We start from the raw sequence: 22,433 nt of genomic DNA, 5'->3' as shown, positions 1-22,433 counted from the left end.
CCTTAGGCTACATGGTACTGCTTCTTTCGCTACTGACTCACTGCACTTCCTGTTTGACATCATTATATATGCCAGTGGTTCTCAAACTTTTTCACATCAAGGACCCCTAAACTAAGACAAAAGAGATCATCTTTTGTTTGACTGGAGTTAAATCCTTTAAAGTTAGTCATTGTAGAAGCTGCTGTTTGCTCGATTTTGTGCTGTTTGCAGCGTCCCCTCTCTGATTTGTGTTGGGATGAAGGGGTCCTCTGCTGGTTTGTTTGTTGAAGTGCAAGTAATAAGTGAATCAACCACATTTTCCCACAAAGGTTAAGTAGTCACTACTTCAGTAGAAATTTATTGGATTACCGCATTATTTCTGCTTTGAAAACAGCCACATATTTATACATTTGGATTTATTCTAAAATGTGAAATGAATGTGAAAAATCTCTTGAGTGAGCTCTATCGGTCCAACATAGTAAGATATTTTGAAGAATAACACCTGCTGCTGTAAATGCAAAGGCATGAATGAAATATTCATTTTTCTTTTTTTCACAGTTGTATCACAAAGGTATCGTCTTTTTGGGGAGTTTTATTAAGAACTCCTGTAAGAGCATGTTGTCTCAAAAGAGATGGACAGATTAGTATTGCGGCCACGCATCATACTAGGGTGCAGCTAAAAGACCGCTATTCATGCGTGTGAGTGAGAGGGTCAGAGCTGAGGAGCGAGAGAGGGACAATGTACGTGCTAACACGTGTGCAATCACTCTGACAGATCACACCATCTACTATCAGCGAATACTCAATAAAAGAAGAACAGACCAGAAGAAAATGACATAACGCATTAACAGAAATGGGGAATCTCTGTGAATGAGAGGTACATGCACAACAGTACAGGATAATCTATACTATCATTGTACACGAAACAGAAGTAAAAGATAATTCTTCTCAACAACTTACCACAGAGTCAAATGCTAGACTGATAATCAGCTCCTAAATGGTGAGAGAGCAGTGGAAGATAATAATATCATAAAGACACACGGTAGAGAAAGAAACTGGTTGAAAAAAAAAAAAGCAAGTGTGTTAGAGTGAGTGTAGGTACAAAAGAGGCAGTTTGAGTCAAAAAGCGATCGAGTCAATGAGTGACGAATTCAAGCTCTTTAGTCTTTTGTCCCTTTCATCTCGTCTGGCTCCTCCACGGCAGCGTGGCTCGGGGGAGTTGGCACGGTGTGGGTGCCCCCGAGCCAGTCCCAGTGAGAGAAGAATGGGGCAAAGTTAGTGTTGGGCCGCTGGTGGTGAGCATCATGCTTGGGCGGACCACCCCACAGGCCAAAGGGCACCAGGTTGTGTATGGCCCACGGGAAGTCGTAGCCGCAGTGGTCCTCGGTGGAAATGTAGATGTTGAAGACCATGAAGCCCCATGTTGTGAGGCAGTGGCACCGGAGCAGGATGGGGTCTACTGTAGCCCAAAATCCCAAGTTGAATAACTCACAACCAGACAGGTACTGGGTGACGAGGCTGAAGGGCTGGTTGTACTGGTGGTGCACGGCGTGGACCGTGCGGTACAGCCACGGTATCCGGTGGTGCAGCAGGTGCCACAGGTAATACTGGAAGTCAAAGACCAGCGTGCAGCCTAGGATGCCCAGGAAGAAGCTCCGGAGAGTGGGTGCCTCACAGGGCAAGAGGCTGGGCGGCCTCCACAGCCACTGCGCCACCGCAGCGGGAAAGATGTACAGCAGATGGTTGTAGATGGTGACTCCCAGCGTATCCCAGATGTTGGGCCAGGTGACGGCTCTGTGAGGATGGAGCCTGTAGCGGTTAATGCAGGGCCAGGTGGGAGCCAGCAGGTCAAGCAGCGTGTAAAGACCAACCACGAAGAAGTAGGTGGTGACGGAGAGCACCACGGGGCACAGAGGGCTTCTCAGGAGGTCATGGTGGTTCTGGTGGAGGTAGTCCCAGATGGGCTGCAGGACCAAGCCCTGGGACTGGCCCCCGGTCATGTCCCCATCCGACACACAGGATAAAGTTCCACGTAACCTGCCTGTGCTCATCACTAACGTGGCTTTCTCTTCCCAAAGAGGCCGATCCGAGGGGATTATTGTTTAACAAGCCCCAGAAGTGAATGAGCAGGGTAAGATCCAATCAGCTTCCTCGTATAGGTTAGGAAACAGCAAATTGTCTGGTGATGTTGTGCCAAATTGGACAGGCAGACTGTCTTAGCCTTTTATATATGTGCAAGCCCCACCTCCACTCCCCCCCCCCCCCCCCTCCACCTTCCCCCCCGCTTTTTAAAAGAAGGCGCTCTGTAAAGGACCTTTTTCATGGGCACAAGGACGGCAGCCAGGATTCAAGAGCGGGGCCACAACGGCTCTCATTTTTTGACCCAAATCATGGAGAGAACGCTTCCGTTTACTTGTGATCTTGACTTTATCAGAAAAAAAACTACAGGAGCTGTGTGTGTTTTTTTTAGCTGTTAACATTAACGGAATGAAAGAATGAAAGCATTACGTAAGGCCTATAACAGCGAGTTATATATTCATTGCTGCGTGTTAATAATCAGCCTGTTAATGCTTCTGCCTCTCATTCATACATCATAAAGCACGTACAGTACACATAACACACACACACACACACACACACACACAACAGGAGCCCAAATGAGTCATTAATCATAGAAAAGCTGTCAAACGAGAAATGAATTGAAAAGCCCTTTCTTTGATGCTGGACTGTAGTGGGCTCATTGCTCAGTTTGAGTTTGTTTACAGGAAAAAGAACCGGGGCAGCGACCACAGCTCTTGTTTCTATGGTGCAACACAATAATTTTGTAGAGAGCGGAGGTCTCACTAAATATCATGTGATACCACGTGCTTCATAGTCAGACATTAGTGTCATTTAACATACACTCCTACTGTTATCACTTATGTTTCATTAGATTCTATCACAATGATCAACTTTCCAAGAGAGAAGCAGTGAGAAAGGAGCCTGGACACCAAATGTTTCATTACAGCATCGCAACACAAAACACATGAAATACTATTTGGAGTTTTTTCCACAAACATAAATGCAGCTGACATGACAAGAGACATGACTCAAATTGAATTGAATGATTTAATAATAGAATGCACAGTGAATCAATACCAGTGGTGGAATGTATCTGCTTACATTTACTCAAGTACTGTACTCAAGTACAATTACTTGAGTATTTCCATTCTATTTTGCTTTATCATCTCAGAGAGAAATATTGTACTTTTGACTTAACTACATTTACTTTAGAACTTTAGTTACATTGCAGATTTAGATTATTAATACAAAATATAAATGAGCTAATAAATTATGATGTATTATAGATTAAATAGTCCATAACCACGACCTTCCACTTCCTGGATTGCCCTTTTGCCGCTGGAAATTCGCCGTATGTCCTTCTTTTGGACCGGATTTCCGTTACCTAAGCTTTCCTTTGTGTTGTAATTTTAAACTGGTCGATTTCTGAGGACTGTGGTTCATACCTGTCAAGTTTTGGATTTGAAAATAAGGGAAATTTTCCGGCGCCCACCTCGAGCAGTCCCTCCACCCCAACCAAGCTCCAGTGTCCCTTACATTTTAAGACCGGTGTACAAGAAAGCTAAAATCACCACTTGATGCAGAATGCTGAAAACATTTACAATTTATAACATTGCTTGTCTTTACATTTAGCTACATTTTATTTTCATTCCACACATTCTTTTCATTTCATATTGCTTTTCTTTTACAGTTTTTCTTTTCATTTCACATAACTTTTCTTTACTCTTTTAGTGAGTTATTGTACAAATTTCTTGCAGACTTTGCATTCTTTAAGACTGTTGTGGAAGGAGTGTATTTGTGGGCTGGGCCAGAGTGGTTCATTTTTCATGAGAGTAGAGCGCAGACGGTTCTGTTGTCTAACGTCTTCCTATTCTCTGTAACAATCTTTCGTACCATACTAAACACCCTTTCTGAACTTGCATTGCTATGGGGAATGCATAGTAAAGCCTTCATAGGTTTTGGCAGCGCACCGTCTCTGTCGTAGCATCCATCATCATCTGACCTCACACACTAACCTCGCGACAACTGCCACCTACAGTACCTGTAGTAGGCTACTGCAGGTGGCAGTTATCGCGAGGCTAGTGACAGAGCTCAGATTGGGAATGTTTGTTTTTTTTACTCCGCTCGGGCCCGGGCTACTATTATTTTTTAATAACGCAGGTTAAAATATGGGAGATTTACGGGAAAATACTAATACGGGAGGACGGCGGGAAAGAAGAGTAAAATACGGGACTTTCCCGGCCAAAACGGGATACTTGACAGGTATGCTGTGGTTAACTGCTCCTCAGATCTCTGCAGGGTAAATCCAGACAGCTAGCTAGACTATCTGTCCAATCTGAGTTTTCTGTTGCATGACTAAAACAACTTACACGTATACATGTTCCACCAAAACAAGTTCCTTCCCGAGGCTGTTTTTTAGCGGCACCGTGGCTCTGCCCGGTGCTTAGCACCGCCCAAGACGATTATGATTGGTTTATCCATCCATCCATCCATCTTCTTCCACTTATCCGGTGTCGGGTTGCGGGCGGAGCAGCTCCAGCAGGGGACCCCAAACTTCCCTTTCCCGAGCCACATTAACCAGCTCCGACTGGGGGATCCCGAGGCGTTCCCAGACCAGGTTGGAGATATAATCCCTCCACCTAGTCCTGGGTCTTCCCCGAGGCCTCCTCCCAGCTGGACGTGCCTGGAACACCTCCCTAGGGAGGCGCCCAGGGGGCATCCTTACCAGATGCCCGAACCACCTCAACTGGCTCCTTTCGACGCGAAGGAGCAGCGGCTCTACTCCGAGCTCCTCGCGGATGACTGAGCTTCTCACCCTATCTCTAAGGGAGACGCCAGCCACCCTCCTGAGAAAACCCATTTCAGCTGCTTGTACCCTGGATCGAGTTCTTTCAGTCATGACCCAGCCTTCATGACCATAGTTAAGGGTAGGAACGAAAACTGACCGGTAGATCGAGAGCTTTGCCTTCTGGCTCAGCTCTCTTTTCGTCACAACGGTGAGATAGATTGAATGTAATACCGCCCCCGCTGCGCCGATTCTCTGACCAATCTCCCGCTCCATTGTCCCCTCACTCGCGAACACAACCCCAAGGTACTTGAACTCCTTCACTTGGGGTAAGGACTCATTCCCTACCTGGAGAAGGCATTCCATCGGTGATTGGTTTAAAGAAATGCAAATAAAAAAGAGCATGTTTTTCTCCCATCCCCGAAATGCTGTGTGGACTAGCCAGACCTTCCGCCGCGGCGCTGTGGAGGAGGGTCTGGCAAAGCGAGACTATAGATTAAACTACTCAGCAGCATATAAAGTAATTAAAGTTAGCTTCACTTTACCAGCTGCAACATTAAAGTGATGAACACATTAATGCATCAATAATTATAATCCAGTAATATATATTATTCTGAAATGGGCCATTCTGCATAATGAGTACTTTTGCTTTTGTTACTTTTAAGTGTGTTTTAATGCTAATACTTTTGTACTTTTGCTTAAGTAACATTTCGAATGCAGTACCTTTACTTCAGTAAAATATTCTTCTGCCACTGATCAATACCCATTAATGTAACTTCAGGCAAACATTAGTGCAACGTGCATCATTTTCTTATAAGACAAATTGATACTTAGGCTGTCCAATTCCGACACCATCCATCGTGACTTCACGGTCCAGAGTTGTCTTCATCAAACAATAATTCAAAAGGCCGAAAACATATCCAACCGTTCCCGGGTCTCAACAAAAAAAATAAAAATAAAACAAATGTATGAGATTCAAAGTCCATTCTTAACTTCGGAAAAGCAGTTGAGAAAACAATTTCACCACACGCTGCATTTAATAGCCATCCTGATGCTTTCAGTCATATCGTGATCTTCATCAGCAGATTGAAGTTTGCCCTGTTGGAATCGTAGATGTTCACATGTCCACTCGTTGTCCACATTGCCTCAAACGCTGAGGTTCAAAGTTATTCTTGACATCGGATACAGAAATTGAGAAGTACATTTAATTATGACAAATATTTTATAAGTCTGTTGCTTCACATTTTTCAAAGGCTTTTTGCAATTTATGCTTATCAAGGAGAGGAACAAAGTAAAATCAGACAGAAGTGACACACTTTAGAAGTGGAATGATACAGTAGTAGTGTGTGCGGTGTAAACAGTGTGAGGAAACACAAGATGTAGAGCAATAAAAACATACATTGTGTCTCTAGAGCATGGGGCTTTGTAACGTTCAAATAGTTTAGACGCCGGTACCGATACCAATAACGTGACTTCGACACCGGTTCCTAAAAGATACTTTTTTTGATACCAATTTTATAAAACAAAAATAAATTACAACATTACACATCACGGCACAAATGTTTTTATTCATTTTTGAGCTCCTACTACATGAGCCCCGTCTCTGTGGGTAACGAAGAGTTTTTTTCCTGCGTGTCTGTACGACGTGTAACGTTAGACAGCCATTCACAAACATTATCAGATCTTGGTAGAAGCATGCTGCGTGCTTATTGGCTCACTGACGCTGATGAGATTTATTCATTTAGGTATTGAAATTTGGTATTGAATGACACATTTTTTCAATCCTCGATACTTTAGAGGCAATTCGGTCGGTGCCTAAAAAGTACTGAATTCGGTACCCAGCCCTACTGCAGTAGAGCAGCATGCTCACTGAGCAGATCAGACCTCAGCATATGAGCTGATAGCCCTGATCAGCCAGTAGAGGACAGTAAAAACCAAGCCTTCACCAAAGACACAGTTTTAGATGACACTCGGTGAATGACGAAAAAAATCCTCCCAAGTGATTTAAGTGGACCGATGATATTTATCTGTACTGTTCATAGCCACTATACTGGTAACAATGAGAGCAGCCCGTTCATTAAAATACATAAAGAGGCTGTGACTCAAAATTGCCAAAGGCCCGTGAGATTCCAGAGGTCAGTGATTCATTGACAACACTCACTCTACTTTCATCAGCCTTAGGCTCAATGCACCCACACACCCAGAGGAATAACTCTGAAAGTAAAAAATAACCTTCTTTAAAGGTGTGTTATGTGGTAAGTATCGCCTAAACGTCCCACACTCACACAACTAAGAAGAAAAGAGGAATCCAGGCAGAGGGCAGCTCTCTGTGTGTCTATACACTCTTTTTAAGGATAATACTGCATATTATACCTTTACATGTAGTTATAAGAGAGTTACAAATATTGTCTTTAAACAGGGGTGTCAAACTCATTTTCACTAAGGGCCACGCTGGAAAATGAGAATCACATCAAGGGCCAGACATGTAGGGTTTATTGACATGCTTTTGTTTAAGAGTAAAAGTCAAATATCTTTGACTGTATTATTGCATGTCTCATATAGTCTTCTCACTTTCAGTTTGCTCGACATAAAGCCCTAAAAAAGTCAGCAAGAAACTTCCTTAGCCATCGTAGAGTTTAGGACGTGAAATAAAATTACATTTTTAAAAGCAGCTACCACAAAGCAGACTCGCAACAACCTGTTACACAGCCTAAATATGAGTAAATATGAATATAAGTTTCTGCTTCTGTGGGAATGTCTGAGTCTCAAAGTCGGCAAATCTGTCAATTTCTGCTCTGAGTGTCGCGTAATTGCAGTTTGAAAACAGTTTCCCGTATTTTTGGTTTGTAGCACAACTAGGCGGGCCAAAATGTACTGTGAACCTAAATTGATATGCGGGCCGGATCAAAATTTGCGATGGGGCCGGATTTTGCCCGCGGGCCTTGAGTTTGACACGTGTCTTAAAAGGAATGGTCGATGGCCATAATCAAAATTGGCTAACTGACATTTTGGGTTATAAGGTGGGATATATTATGATTATAAATGATTTGTTCTCTTAAAACGATTTTTATTATTTTTATTTTTCCTTCTTTCTCTTCAGATGTCCATTTGTTGCATCACAGCTGACAGTAATGGGAATGCTTCCTTATGTATATATATACATATAGATACTGTATGATGTCTTCCCATTTATACTTCCACAACATAGGCTGTTTATGTGAGTGGATCTCTTGAGTTTATCATGTGATCTATACATCATATATCATGGATCTAAGTCCGATGTGGCCGCAGTGTGTTGAGGGAGCTGTCCTGTGTTTATGTGTTGAAAAACATGGTAAAACATAATTGTAAAAATAAAAAACATGATTGTAGAAGATCTGGCCACCCACTCACTGACTCAGGTGAGCCAAAAGAATGGACCCTTTCGGGATATAGAGTACGGCTGTTGGCACATTGTCTAATACGATAAGAAGAAGTTTGTTTTAGTGGATACGGGTGACCGGATGCAAACCATTTTTACCTCTGCTAATGAGACTCGGTTTGTCTGTCTGCAGGATTAGAGACAAACTACTGGCCTGACTTTCATGTAACTTGGTGGAAAGGTCTAGCATGGGCCAAGAAAGAACCCATACAAATTTGGAGCAGATCCAAACTACGGGCTCGGATGCACAAATTATTGTGCGTGAGTTTTCCACTAGGGGGGGCTATAGATTTATGTTTACAGCTGCCACCCTGGAAGCCACAGACAGACACTCAGCGGTGATATTTAGATGCTGAATTTTTCAGTTTTTGATGTGTGATTGATTATCACCTTATATTTTATTAGCGTTACAGAGCGTCATCCTCAAATTGTGCATTGTGCAATAGGTTTCCTAGTTATCCTGACTGCTGGTGCTAATAGTTTTTGGAAATATCTGCAGTTGCAGATCTTTGTATTATAGATGAACTATTGGCCTTGGCGGAGGTTGGCGCTGTCTAAGAGCCCTTCTAGTTCTTTCTGTGTTAGCAACATGGCAGACAGTTGTTGGTAAAATAACTGAGAAGCGGCACTCTACACATCACTAACATGCACCGCTTGGTGTCTGAAAAGACGACGACAAGGTGTGAGACCGCAGACTGTATAAAATAGTGTGAGATTCCTCCATTCACTCCCGAGGGAGAGAACACATCCATTGAGGCATTGGTCCCCCAAACTGCTCCAGAGATGCTGTATCATGGCTGACCCTGCGCTACGCCCTTAAAAAAATGCATGTGTGTTTTGTGTGTACAAAATGAGGAATTCGCGAAAAAGACGCATTTCAACTACCAATTGGCTTGTGTACATTGTGTAGAATGACAAATAGTTTTTAATTTTTTTTATCTAGAGAATCAAGTCCAATGCCCCTGTGGAGAAAAAAGGTCTTCATCACACAGACACACCCACACTCACACTAAGTGTCCAGTTCAGTCACTGAAGTTCAGACAGTGAGAAATCCTCCAGCGGCTGTTACACTGATCCTGGCAGGGTGAGAGCCACAGCGATGGGGACACCTTGAACTACACTTTACTTGAACTTCTACATATTTAGTATTTATACCCACTGCATCCACTATATCAACTCTTCATACATATAATGACATTTATTTATGTGTACACCAATGCTTAGTCTATATCGACGATGTTTCATTTTCGGGATTGTTCAGGAAATTCCGCCCGATGTCCCTCATTTCGGCCGGATGTCCGTCACCTTCCGCTCTCTTTGTGTTGGCGTTCTAAACTCCAGTGGATTTATGAGGACTATGGTTAACTGCTCCTCAGATCTCTGCAGGGTAAATCCACACAGCTAGCTGTTGAATCTGAGTTTTCTGTTGCACGACTAAAACAACTTTTGAACATCGACATGTTCCACCAAAACAAGTTCTGTCCCGAGGTTATTTCGCAGAGGCACCGTGGCTCTGTCCGGTGCCCATGATGATTGTGATTGGTTTAAAGAAATGCCAATAAACCAGAGCATGTTTTTCTCCCATCCCGGAATGCTGTGTGGACTAGCCAGACCCTCCTCCGCATAGCTGTGGAGGAAGGTCTGGCAATGCGAGACTAATGACTAATTCAATTGCTATACATGCAACAGAAATGGAGATGTGGACAGCGATATTGAGCTGTGGAAATGGCGACTCTGCCTCGACTGTTTCATCCTGAGTATATTTCTTTCTCTAAGGCTGTGTGGCAACATGTGCGAACACCACTGAAGGTATGAAAGGAACAGGAGCAGCATCATGTCAGGGCTCATCAACAGGCGCAGGTCTACATCTGCTCCAACAGAGCCTCCAGTCAGCCTCATGGTGCACAACAGAGGAGTGGGTGAAAACCTAAGAGTGTAGAGTCAGTGTGAGACATCCGCAGGGTTGATCTCACACATGGGAAAAGTGTCTGCAGTGCCTCACCTGTCCTGCAGGAGGCAGGGTCGTTAACCTAATGTGGTGGCCCCTGTTGGATCCAACAAGGTTACAAATGCCTCCCACTTCTCAATGTTTTTTTTTTTTTTTTTTTTTTTTTTTTTTTTTTTTTTTTTTTTTTTTTTTTTTTTTTTTTTTTTTTTTTTTTTTTTTCTGGGCTCCACATCCCTCCCCCCTTTGTCAAATGCATGGAGCTGTTTGTGACAGGCTGTACTTAGGTGCTACTGCAAACCTTGAGCTAAATGCTACTAACATTAGCATGCTAACATGCTGATGTTCAGTGGGTGCAATGTTTACCATGCCCACCATCTTAGTTTAGCGTGTTAGCATGCTAACATAAGCTAATTAGCAGCAAACACAAAGAGCAGCGGAGGCTGATGGGCAGGTGTGTATATACCAAAGTTAAATTTTGAAAAAATAGAACTTTTAAAACTGATTAGCTTTATGAAGAACCAAGAGGATCATCAAAGGTAATTCATCCTGAGGGTGACACGAATGTCTGCACCCAATTTCATGGCAATCCATACAATAGTTGTCGAGCTATTTCACCAAAACGTCAAATGTTAACCTCATGTAGTGCTAGAGGAAAAGTCAGAGGAACACCAAAGTCACTAAGATTGTGTGGAAACCACGAACGTCTATACAAAATGTAATGGCAACTAGATAGCGATATTGGACATTTTTGTTGTGCACAGACAAACATGACCGAAATTTTCCAAGCCGTTCCGCTTGAATTTGAATAGCCGCAAAGTATCCATGCTTAAAGTGTGAAGATAAATGTCTTGATCCCATGCAGGCAAATGAAAGCCTCAAAGCAACAGAAGGTCCAAGGACAGATGCATAGTATAGATGCAAGTTATGTGACTAATGTGTATTTTAAAACGACAATTACGTTTTATTGTTCTTTTGTTTTCCTTTTGATTTATTTTTGTCTTTCACATATTCTATTCTTAACATTCTTGACATCTGCTGCCTCTGTTGTTTTAGTTGCTCAGATGATTTCTTGGTTTTGATTTTGGTTACCCTCTCTGTATAAAAGGTGCTATATAAATAAAGATTACTATTATTATTATTATTATTATGATTATTATTATAGATAATCACTAAAAAATACATATGTATATATATATATATTGTATAGCCTACATTATGTGTATCTATTACATATACAATTAAGTATAAATATAAAAATGTATAATAGAAATGGTAACTATAAAGTGCATTGGCACAAAAGCCACAAATAAACTGGTGAGACATAGAACTAAAAATGTGAAAATTGACGAATGAAATAAAGCTATACTGCACATGTGGCATCAACACAAGTAGTCTATGTAAATTGTGTAAGACTGGAGTGCTGAAAGGGAACACGTGAGTATATTAAAAATTCATACATTCAGTACTCAAAGTTCCTGACTATGTTGCATTCATTTCAAATAAATGTTTCTATCTTAGACATTTCAAAGCTTAGGTGCAAACACAATGGAAGCATCATCTCCTGTTGTCTTTGCAGTGACCTTCGAGATGCTGCAGAGGACCTGAGGGTGCACGAGGGGAGATAAAATGATTCATCATCTGTCATGAAGGTAGGCATGCTTTTTTTTTTTTTTCCCTTAAAGACCGTGAACAGGGCTTTAAAATCTCTGTTTTTTCTCAAAATATTTCAATGTATCTCTAAGAAAAGATGTCAGGAGTGAGGTCTTGTATTTTTTAAGAGGGGTAGACATGTATAACTGAGATAAATATTGTAAAGACCTCCAACAATGGCCTTTTATTTGAATCAGAGACTGAGAATAAAAATCTACTAAAATGGTCTAAACTTACCTGTTTAACATTTGATGATCAATTCTTTTAATATTACAATTTATTTTCTATCCGGTAAATAAAAAAAAATAAAAAATGCTTTGCTCCTGTATATGATACGCACTGAAATCAATTCCTGTGCTGATATCTAAAATAACTCTGCGTGTGTATTCTGTACTGAAATGATTTGAAACCACCGCCGTGTTTGATTTGGTGTCAGGGGTTTTAATGGATAACCTCCCTGCACAACACTTACTATTAGCAGCTGTGAGGGGAAACAGTGTCAACACCTTAATAAATGGAAAGTTATTTTCTCCGTCGCTGCAAATGGAAGAAAAAGTTGCAGGCGCACCTGACAACTAACATCCCTCAGGTGTTGTCTTTGGGGGGCTGAGGACTGAATGGAGTGTTATTCTCCACTGTCAGTTATGACACAGTGACAGAGGAGGGACTCTCATGTGTGAGAGCGGCCGTCGGACACAAAATGACAAAGGATGAAAGCTGCTGTGGCTAAAAATAACCCCCCCCGATGAGAACATGACGAAATCCAGTCACAAGGTGAGACTAAGAAAATGGTGACCTGCTGGCAAGCAAAGCAAGTCACAACAAGTTTGATTCATTTCACTGATATGAAGTGACACCAGAGGCTTCTTGGGAGGAAGACGTTTGAAACTGAAAGTCAATGGAATATGTATAAGTGGCCTGCTTGGGCAACCCTGTCTCCCTAGAAATAACCTTTTTTTATATACTAATTTGCAACAAGAAACATGTTTTGGGAGAAACTGACTTTTCTTTTATTAAAGAACGTAATTGCAAAATGTTTAGTGACAATGCATTTTATTTGTTTTCCCTAAAATATAGGCTGCTGCTAGCTTAGAACACTAGACGCACCCTAGCGGCAGCAAATTTCATTTGCAGCCAGGGGGGTCTAGGCACTCTCCGTTGACTTGCGAGCTGGAAAAACCCAAATCTGGTCAGGCCAATCACATCGTGTATAGAGTCGGTGGGCGGGGCTTATGGCTGCTGCTGCTGGGAACAGCGGTCTTCTGGAAGACTTGGCGTTAAGCTTTTCTTTGACAAAAGAACAAAGAACGGCACTGAAATCATTCTTAAAAAAGGAAGATGTGTTTTGCCGACTGGATACGGCAAAAGTTTAAAGTTTAATCTATCAACTAGCTTCGCTACCTTCTTCCTTGCTCTGCCTGGTTCTAGCGCTATCCTATTACGTGCAGAGGTAATTTGAAAGACAACCGTTTATCCCGCCCCTCGGATTGAGCTCCGTCAATGGTGAGTTCCCAGACCCAACATCTGGATGTGGGTCTGGCTTGTCAGGCTAGGCTCCTGCAGTACAGTTTTAACATTTTTATAGTTATATTCAGGCAGTCACAGGATTTGGTTAAGGTTCTGGAAAGATCGTGGTCTTGATGCATGAGAAACATGTTTCCCAAATGAACCAAAATCACTTTCTTTCCCTAACCAAAGTGCTTTTGATGCATAAACCTAACCACACACATATTCTCTGGCATCAAAGTCCAGGACATTGCACGGCCATCATCCACCAGATCACCTTCATTTATATATATATATATATAAAACCTTCCCACCGACCTTAACCCTTGTGTTGTCTTCGGATCAAATTTGATCCGTTTTCATAGATTCTTTATCAGAAATATGGGTTTCTTTCAACCAAATTAAGCAAAAATAACGTGGGTGTTTTATTTAATTTTATAGCATTTGTGGTCTTCCCGGGTCAATTTTGACCCGGTGGTGCAATGTGGCACTATTTTGCTTTACAGCTGATGAACACACACACACACACACACACACACACACACACACACACACACACACACACACACACACACACACACACACACACACACACACAAATACAAACATACAGACACAACTTTAAACTACAGCTTTGTACATTTTTTGTCATAACACCTTTGATGTGTCTTTTCCTAAATGGAGACAAGACAATTTTCCGTAAATAATTTTTTTTCCTTTTTGTTAGCTCTCCATTGTTTGTGAATACAATTGCATCAGTTAATTTTGACCTGGGGATATCCTGGCTAATAATTACAGTTTTCTACAATCACTTTGCTACTAATTTCAAAACCTTGACGTAATTTTTCAAAACTCTAGACACAAAACTCAAAACGGTCATCACTTGTAACACAGACTGTCCAATGTTCAAAACATTGCATTGTGCATTCATATCTTTAAAGAAATCTTGCACATACACAATCATTGCTTCAAAAAACTGATTGTGAAATCCCTTTGAAACATTACTTTAGATCACCCACACACAAGCTACCCATAGTTTCACTGTGTCATCATTCGTACAATCATTAAATATTGTAGTACAAAATAGGTGATACATGTTTCATTATAGTACTACATGTAAATACATCCCTGTAAAAGCATGACAGTAGTAGAGAGAATACTACAGACACAGTGGAATCATTGAGCAAAACCTGAAATGTATTGATGAAAAACAATACAGTACAATCACAACATAGGTTGATTTGAATCAAAGCAAAAGAATTTGCTACAAAATAGAAAAGAAAAGACAGTACTGTAAAATATCAAATGCAGTGTTCCTCAACTTGCTTGTACTGTAAAAAGCAAAACAAAGGAGTGATTACTGTACATCTACATCTTCATCAAATCTGTCTTGTGGATTTGGCCACAGGTTCTCATCTACATTGCAATTAGCCAAACTTCTTGGAAAAAACCTTCGGGCATGGCGAAAAATGTGGTATGAGAATATATAAATATAAATATATATATATATATATATCAATCATCAGTAAAGAGTTGGCAGAATTGGACAAGCAATTCCAAGGGCCTGCATCCATACAGTGCAGTACTGTCAATACTGTAAATAGTCTCAAAGGTGGTACATGTAACCATAGAAACAGTGTCTGATACAGTAAACAGTAGTACATTACAGTAAAGAAGGATGATGAAATATTACATCCATAGATCATGTAGTCTAATTGGTTCATGCTCCACGCTAATTGGTGACAGTGAATCTTGTTATCTTGAAACTTTCATGATCTAAACATGGAATATTGTTTGTCTGTTTCCATACAACTATGCATTAAGAGTAATGCAACACTAGCTTATCATTTTGAGCAGTTGTATCGTTTGATAGTTAGATCGTTGTAATGAAATGAATAGACAATCATCTGAAATGTAATGTGTGAATTGCCTTTTGAAATAGTAGTACTTTGATGTTAAGTTGTGTCATATTGAACAGGTGATCTTTTGAAAAAAATTGTATTTTGATCATTGGTTGTGAGTTTTGTGTCTACAGTTTTGAAAAATGACGTCAAGGTTCTGAAATTAGTGCCAAAGTGATTGTAAAAAACTGTAAACAACTAATGATTGATGATCCTCATTTTACTCAGAAATTGGGTATCATTTCATGTAAATGAGGTCTGTTGACCATGAATGGAAAAATTAAGTGTAAAACTAGTTATGATGAGTTGGAATGAAGTTGGATAAAAGTAGTAACACAGAATTGAGTGATTAATTATAATTGTCTATGCTTTATAAACAAGTAAAGCAGACCAGGTCACTTTTGACCTGGGAAGACACCAGGTGTGATTATTGGCTGCCATTAAAAATAATAAAATGTTTTCAAACCAGAATCCTGACAAATCACTAACATATACCAGTCAGTCAGTGATTATCCATAAACATAGATTCATCTGATCTTAACTATAATGAAAATAATTGATTATTTATTTATATTTACTTATTTTACTTCAGAAATTAGGTATTATTTCATGTAAATTAAGTTTATTCACCATACATTCCAAAAATAAGTGTAAAACTAGTGGTAAGTTGTTAAGAAGGTGTAAAATAGAATTGGGTCATAATTTATATTTTATGCTTTATTAATAGGCAAAACAGACCGGGTAAATTTTGACCCGGGAGGACAACAAGTGTGATTATTGGCTGCCATTAAAAAAATTGAAATAGTTTCAAGACAGTATCCTGACTAAACTTTGACTTATACCTGTCTGTGATAACCCATCAACATATGTTCCTGTTGATCGCAACTGTTAGTCAAAATAAATCATAATTTCAGCTTTTTTTAACTCAGAAATTAGGTATAATTTTATATAAATGCATTTGTTTGACCATATATTAAAAAAATAAGTGTAAAACTAGTGCTAATAGGTTGGAAAGAAGTTGGCTAATAAGATGTAACACAGAATTGGGTGATCATTTATACTTCATGCTTTATAAACTGGCAAAACAGACCGGGTAGGACAACAAGCGCATGGTCGACGGGAGGAAAACACAAGGGTTAATCCAAGCAGCAATACCGTTTCCTTTAGCAAAACAAATTAGTGGTACATGTGTCATTTCTAGTAGACAAGTTTTGGCACGGGATGTTCTTTTTATTCGTATCATTTGTCTTCGGACTTCCCCACTAAAGCTTAAATGCAAGTTGTGTACATTTCAACCCTTTAAAGCGCCCATATTATGCTCATTTTCAGGTTCATAATTGTATTTTAAGGTTGTACCAGAATAAGTTTACATGGTTTAATTTTCGAAAAACACCATATTTTTGTTGTACTGCACAGCTCTCTCTCACTGCTGCAGATCCTCTTTTCTTCTGGTCTCTGTTTTAGCTACAGAGTGAGACCTCTTTTCTTCTTCTTCTTCTTTACTATCTTTGATTGCACTCGCACATGCGCAGTAGCTCAGATGTAGATCATGTCAGCTAGCTAGCTCCATAGACAGTAAAAGAAAGCCTGTTTCTCCAACTTCGGTCAGTTACAAGGCAGGATTAGCTGGGAGACTTCTTCTAAACATGTAAGTAGTTCTTTTGTAGATTATGGTGAACTTGTGTGTGTTGTAGCAGTGCTTTGCTATTGAGAACGAGGTAGCATGCTAGCGTTAGCTAACGCTAGCACGCTAACGCTAGCACGCTAACGTTTGCAGTTAGCCAGCTCGTTTCGGCTTGTGACGTAGAAAGCCGTGCCGATTTTGAACAGCTCACCCGGAGACTGAAGGCAGGACACGTTCAGAAACCGTATCTCACTCAAAACAGCATGGATGGATTTTTTTCAAAGTTTGTATGTGTGTGGAAGCACCAGAGACACAAAATAATACCCCAAATCCCAGAAAAAAGTGTTTTTTTTTCATAATATGGGCACTTTAAAGTCCTGTATCCATCTATCTGTAGTGTAGTCTATATCCTTGACGTTCCACTTTCGGGATTGCTCCGTTGCTGGCGGATTTCCGCCGGATTTCACTCATTTACGCTGGATATCCGTTGCCTTGGGCTTCCTGTGTTGGAATTTTAAACTCCGGTGGATTTATGAGGACTTTGGTTAACTGTTCCTCAGAACTTGACCCATGTTGTGCATTAAAAGGTTTTTAACATGTTGCATTAGAGGGTTAAGATGACTACAAGTACATTCCCTTAACAGGTCTTAACCCATCCTCTGACGTGCTTCAGAGGGCTGGAGTCACTTCAGGGATGTAAGTGTTGCAGACACATGTGTTAAAAGACCCATGCATGGCCCAGAGTCTGATGAATCCCCACGGGGGCTCCAGGGTTACGCTGAGGCATGTTTTGTTTTCCACTTTGATTAAAACCTGGAAAAAAAGATGGTTACCATGGGAGTTTCACCGGTGGAATTAATTATCGGCACAAAGAGTATAGGCTCACTTAGCTTCTCCTCATTTCCTCATAAACAAGCTGTGCCACAGCGTCTCTCCTCTCAGTTATACGGAACTCTAACCAGGTAAGAACACCTCTCCCATAAGATATATATTTTTTTTACTCTTGTGGAAATAAGATTCATTATATTGCATGATAAAATTGTGAAGCGTTTTCATTGTCAGGAAGCCGCAAGAGTTCTCATCCTTCCAGCAGAATGCCGAGCCAGCTCGAGGGTGCAATGGATGCACTGATAACGGTTTTCTACAACTACTCTGGACAGGATGGAGACAAATACAAGCTCAACAAGGGCGAGTTAAAGGAACTCCTCAACACAGAGCTCAATGACTTCCTCACGGTAAAGTAAACATGTCTACATGCATGATCATGTTATTCATTTATTGTGTATTTAAGTAGAAGTTGTCACATCATGACGTAGAATTTTCAGATTGTTTGCTAAGCTTTTTGTTGCATTGAATAGAGACAAGTCTTCCAAAAAGGTAACATATAAACCCTGATCAGCTCAGTAGGTACCAATGTGTTTTAAACAGAAAAGTCGAGTTTAGACGGACCAGAACACGTCTTGTCACTGGAGCATCTGCAGGGAGAGTTTCAGGACTTTAGGCCTTTATGTCCTGACACCAAATTGAAACACATTGCAGACTGCTTTGTCCGCTTAGACTTATGCTGTAAATAATAACCGCTCATTTATTAGCTGTTATTTCAAGTGGCTGGAATATTTGTCTAAAACTGGATGAAGCATTTTGTTATGTTTGACATCAAATTTGTTTTCTAATGAATGCTTGTTTTTGTTTTATGGTTTTTCTCAAGGAACTTGAATTTCTTATACATTGCTTAAAATATAGCTTTGTTTTAATCAGTGTTGTATATGTTAAAATAGGCAAGCGCTGATCAAATTAAACGTTTTTAGTATTAATATTTGTGGATAGACGTGTGAATGCAGACTCATTGACAGATCTCCACTGACCCTAGAACCGCCCCTGATTGGGAACATGTTGGTGCACCAAAGTGTGACCTTTTACATCTCCCTTATTTCCTCAATGGATCTATAATGACCAATAGTAATGATGGTCATTTACTTATTCCGGATCTTTGCGTGGCGCTTCGTGTTCAGACAGTTTAAAATCAGAGCATTCCGACCTTGTCTGAGGAAATTGTTTTCTCATTGATTGCTATCCTGCTGGTGGCTCTCACATCCCAGCTCTGTGTGAAATAAAGGATGTGGAGAGGGAGATAGGTGAGGTCATTCCAGATAAGACCCCAGCCCCACTGAGTTTGCGTGATAGCGGCGCTTATGAGCCTGCGATTCCAAATGATTGAGACCAACACGTTAACAAAACGGCCGAGGCCTGAGAGTCAAACGTCTGATGCCTTCAGATATATATTTTTTTATTGTTCTGACTTCTTGTACTCCCTCATGCGGACGGGAAGCCTCAGGTGCTCACAAATCATCATCATCAGTGGCCCATATCGCCTCCAAAAATAGACATGATGTCATCACATCCCCTCGGGCTGCAGGCACCTCTGAGAATAGACGCAGGCACAGCGTAACATTCACCCTCGGTCTCCTCTGACAGAAAACATTGACACTTCCCAAAACCAAGTCATGATAGATTACTGTGTGTATGTATAGTTTGGTTTAGAAATGAGTGGGTAGCATTAAAAAGATTCTTTTCGGACTGAAAATCCAGACAGCAGAGGAAAGGAAAGCTTCATTTTAATTTTTTCTATACTTTTTGATTATTTCAGTTTAGCTAAAGTTGTCTCTCAGTTCAGGGTTGGCAATTTGAATTAAGATTTTTTTATTTTATTTTATTTTTACTACTTTATTCTATTTAATCAGTTTTATTTAGGTTTGAATATATAAATATTAAAATTCTGACCCACTTTTATTTTTCAAGTCATTGTGAAGTGACTGACTCTCAAAACCATCTATCTCAGTTTTTTTTCTTTTTCAGATAAACTGAACTGATTCTTCTACTTTGAAATCTAAATAAACCATATTTAAAAATGAAACCATAAAACATTATTACATTATACCTTATTGGAAAACGGTCAACAAGGCTAAATTAAAAAACATGAACAGTTGATGTTTTGGAGATACGTGGTTTTCACAGGACAACAATGTAGCTAAGTCATCAAACTGTCAAATTTATTTTTGCCTCATAATGTTTTTGTCGGGAATAAACATGGCAATATCTGTATTTCACAGTCACAACAGACACTTAAAAAATATATATATTTCCTATTTAGTTTTATTTTCATTTAGCTTATTTTTTGTGCTGTGTGTGTATTTTTTTTACTATATATGCAGCCATGTTACTGTGAAACAGGGCTTTGCCGGAAAGGAGAAAGCATAAAGGTGATATTTTAAAAGTAAATGAAAAGTATATATAATCCTATAGTTTTTGTTCTGAATTTCTTTACCGATAAGTAATGCAGGATTTATTGTCTTTTCACGTCTCAGTCATACTGCCAACTTTATTTTGATTTTTTTAACTTTTATTTAGCACATCAAAATAACCAATCCATCCTATAAAAACAATTGCAAGGAAGACAAGAACCCCCAAGGGGCCCATAGTGTATCCCTTTAACATAGAGTATGATTACAGTTTAATATGAAACAACAAAGTAAAAGACAAAAGAGAAACCAAATTACATAATACAAGATATACACATCAATAAATGTATATTGATGTCATTTTCACTCTCTCAAATGTAGCTTTGAGTCTTTTTAACCATCAAAAATCAAAACGACATTTAAAACGTGCAGCTGAGGCGATATTTTTCTAATTAAAAAAATAAAATAAATCCCTCGAGTAAGTTAGCCCTCACTGTGGACTAGATTACTAAAAAATGTTAACTTTAATGAGTGCCACGACGTAAAGATCACCGGCGCCTCGGAGGTTGGAGGGCGTAAAAGGAAAGCTACGTCTTGTTTCTGGATCCTGGGGGAAATGAGCAAAAGCAATAAATGTCGTGTGTGTGTGTGTGTGTGTGTGTGTGTGATCAGCTGCTACTCATGGCTCATTCAGCAGCAACATCACTCTACTCTCCACTGGACACTGACAGCTTTTTGCCTTGAGTCAATACCAAGCAATCGTGGTTGTGACTCATCCTGCACGGACAGACTTATATTTCCTACATTACAACCTAAATCTACTATGTGTTAAAGGTATTTTAAGTGCTCTGACAGGGATCTGAAGTGTCAATGCTGTTGGCTTACAAGGCCATACGAATCATTACGAGACTAAAAGCTAGAAAAAGTCCCATTTGTTGCACTTATATTCTCTTTTTATTTTTTTGGTTTTTCAGTCTCAGAAGGATCCGATGCTCGTGGAGAAAATCATGAACGACCTGGACACGAACAAAGACAACGAGGTGGATTTCAATGAGTTTGTCGTGTTGGTGGCCGCCCTGACTGTTGCCTGCAATGACTTCTTCCAAGAGCAGAAGAAGAAAACCAAGTAGATGTCTTGTGAAAACCAGCTGTAAATCTTCAATTGTTTAAAAATGTCATGACATTAAAAAAACAATACAGTAAATGTAACATCAGTTGAATCCTTTGTTTTAGCATTCCCCGCTGAATAGGATCGTGAATGTAATATTTATGAATGTATACACTCCTTCCTCTTGTCACAGATAAAAAAAAAAAATGTTGTCGTCCTACCAATTTTAAGCCCGGAGCTGTTAAACGACTTTGATCTCACACCGTGCTGATCCAAATTGTAGTCATTCTTATATTCGAGTGATGTTTGTAACTAGAAAATACAAAAGTAATGGTCATGGTGTTGTCATTGTCACCTTTTTTTATTGTGTTTGTAGCATAGACTGTAAGTGGACATAGCCACCGTGACGTCACCCATTGGTTTGTGGACCTCTGTTTTAAATCGAGTTTGGCATTTCGGGCCGTCGTCATCTTGGTTTTTTGGTAACCATATTTGGACAAGAAGTTGGAGCCAAGTTATCAGCTAATGCTAGCTAGCTAGCTAGCTTGGTTAGCAATGTGCAACCGTTATTCTCTTTAACTGTGATGTTATTTGGTGTGCTAATTTTGGCTACCAACATAGCGGACTAAAATGACAATATACCGGAAAAATTAACAACTGGCTCCTTAGTCTCTTTTAGTACAAACGAACACTGAACAACACGGTTTAAGGCGACCACGTTAGCAACTTTCATGAACTGACAAACACTGACAGGGAGAGGGTCAAAGTTCTAAGACGAAAACACCCAAAACAAGTTCATGACTATTTTAATGTACACAGCAGTGTTGTAGTCAAGACCACCTAAACCGAGACCAAGTCATTTGGTGAACAACTGAAACATACAGTATATACACAACTAGCTAATACTGTATAACTACCGTTTTTTTCAACCTTTCAACCCTATTTTTCAACCCTGTGTTTTTGTGTCTAAGTGACTGATAGGAACAACAATCCTTGATATTGGTCCAGTATTAAGCGAGATTGCTGCAGTCGGCAGCAGCGAAACAAGCTACGATGTGATTTAATAGGGTTATTGTCTAGCTTGTATTAAACTTCACAAAAGTGCTGGTTTTGCCACTGACAGGCTCAGATTAATATTCTAAGTGTCTTGACCACATTATGGAAAGGATTTCTAAGGAGGTCGACCTGTCTGTTAAAAAGTAAGATCCTTT

General features: G+C 40.0%; 2 protein-coding genes across 2 annotated transcripts; one reads left to right on the top strand and one right to left on the bottom strand.

Moving 5' to 3' along the window:
* Nucleotides 1-330: 330 nt before the first annotated feature.
* Nucleotides 331-2,153, bottom strand: ch25hl2 (cholesterol 25-hydroxylase like 2). The gene has a single exon (XM_039780334.1). The coding sequence runs from the start codon at nucleotides 2,028-2,030 to the stop codon at nucleotides 1,140-1,142; it is 891 nt and encodes a 296-aa protein (XP_039636268.1). The 5' UTR covers nucleotides 2,031-2,153; the 3' UTR covers nucleotides 331-1,139.
* An 8,398-nt stretch (nucleotides 2,154-10,551) lies between these two features.
* s100z (S100 calcium binding protein Z) lies at nucleotides 10,552-21,318 on the top strand. The gene is made up of 5 exons (XM_039780203.1): nucleotides 10,552-10,645; nucleotides 11,771-11,843; nucleotides 17,520-17,837; nucleotides 17,923-18,110; nucleotides 21,089-21,318. Exons 4-5 carry the CDS (start codon nucleotides 17,970-17,972, stop codon nucleotides 21,242-21,244), a joined length of 297 nt encoding a protein of 98 aa, XP_039636137.1. The 5' UTR covers nucleotides 10,552-10,645; nucleotides 11,771-11,843; nucleotides 17,520-17,837; nucleotides 17,923-17,969; the 3' UTR covers nucleotides 21,245-21,318.
* Nucleotides 21,319-22,433: the final 1,115 nt, after the last annotated feature.

Source organism: Perca fluviatilis, chromosome 17 (genome assembly GCF_010015445.1).
Source record: "Perca fluviatilis chromosome 17, GENO_Pfluv_1.0, whole genome shotgun sequence".
NCBI lineage: Eukaryota > Metazoa > Chordata > Actinopteri > Perciformes > Percidae > Perca > Perca fluviatilis.
The sequence above is the reverse complement of the archived record's forward strand: the minus strand, read 5'-3'. Positions and strand labels throughout refer to the sequence as shown.

What these genes read in the sequence shown, in the direction of transcription:
- ch25hl2 (XM_039780334.1), bottom strand. Translation starts at nt 2,030, where the DNA reads ATGAGCACAGGCAGGTTACGTGGAACTTTATCCTGTGTGTCGGATGGG.
- s100z (XM_039780203.1), top strand. Translation starts at nt 17,970, where the DNA reads ATGCCGAGCCAGCTCGAGGGTGCAATGGATGCACTGATAACGGTTTTC. An exon ending in AGCTCAATGACTTCCTCACG is followed by an intron (nt 18,111 to 21,088) that starts GTAAAGTAAACA and finishes TTGGTTTTTCAG; the next exon opens with TCTCAGAAGGATCCGATGCT.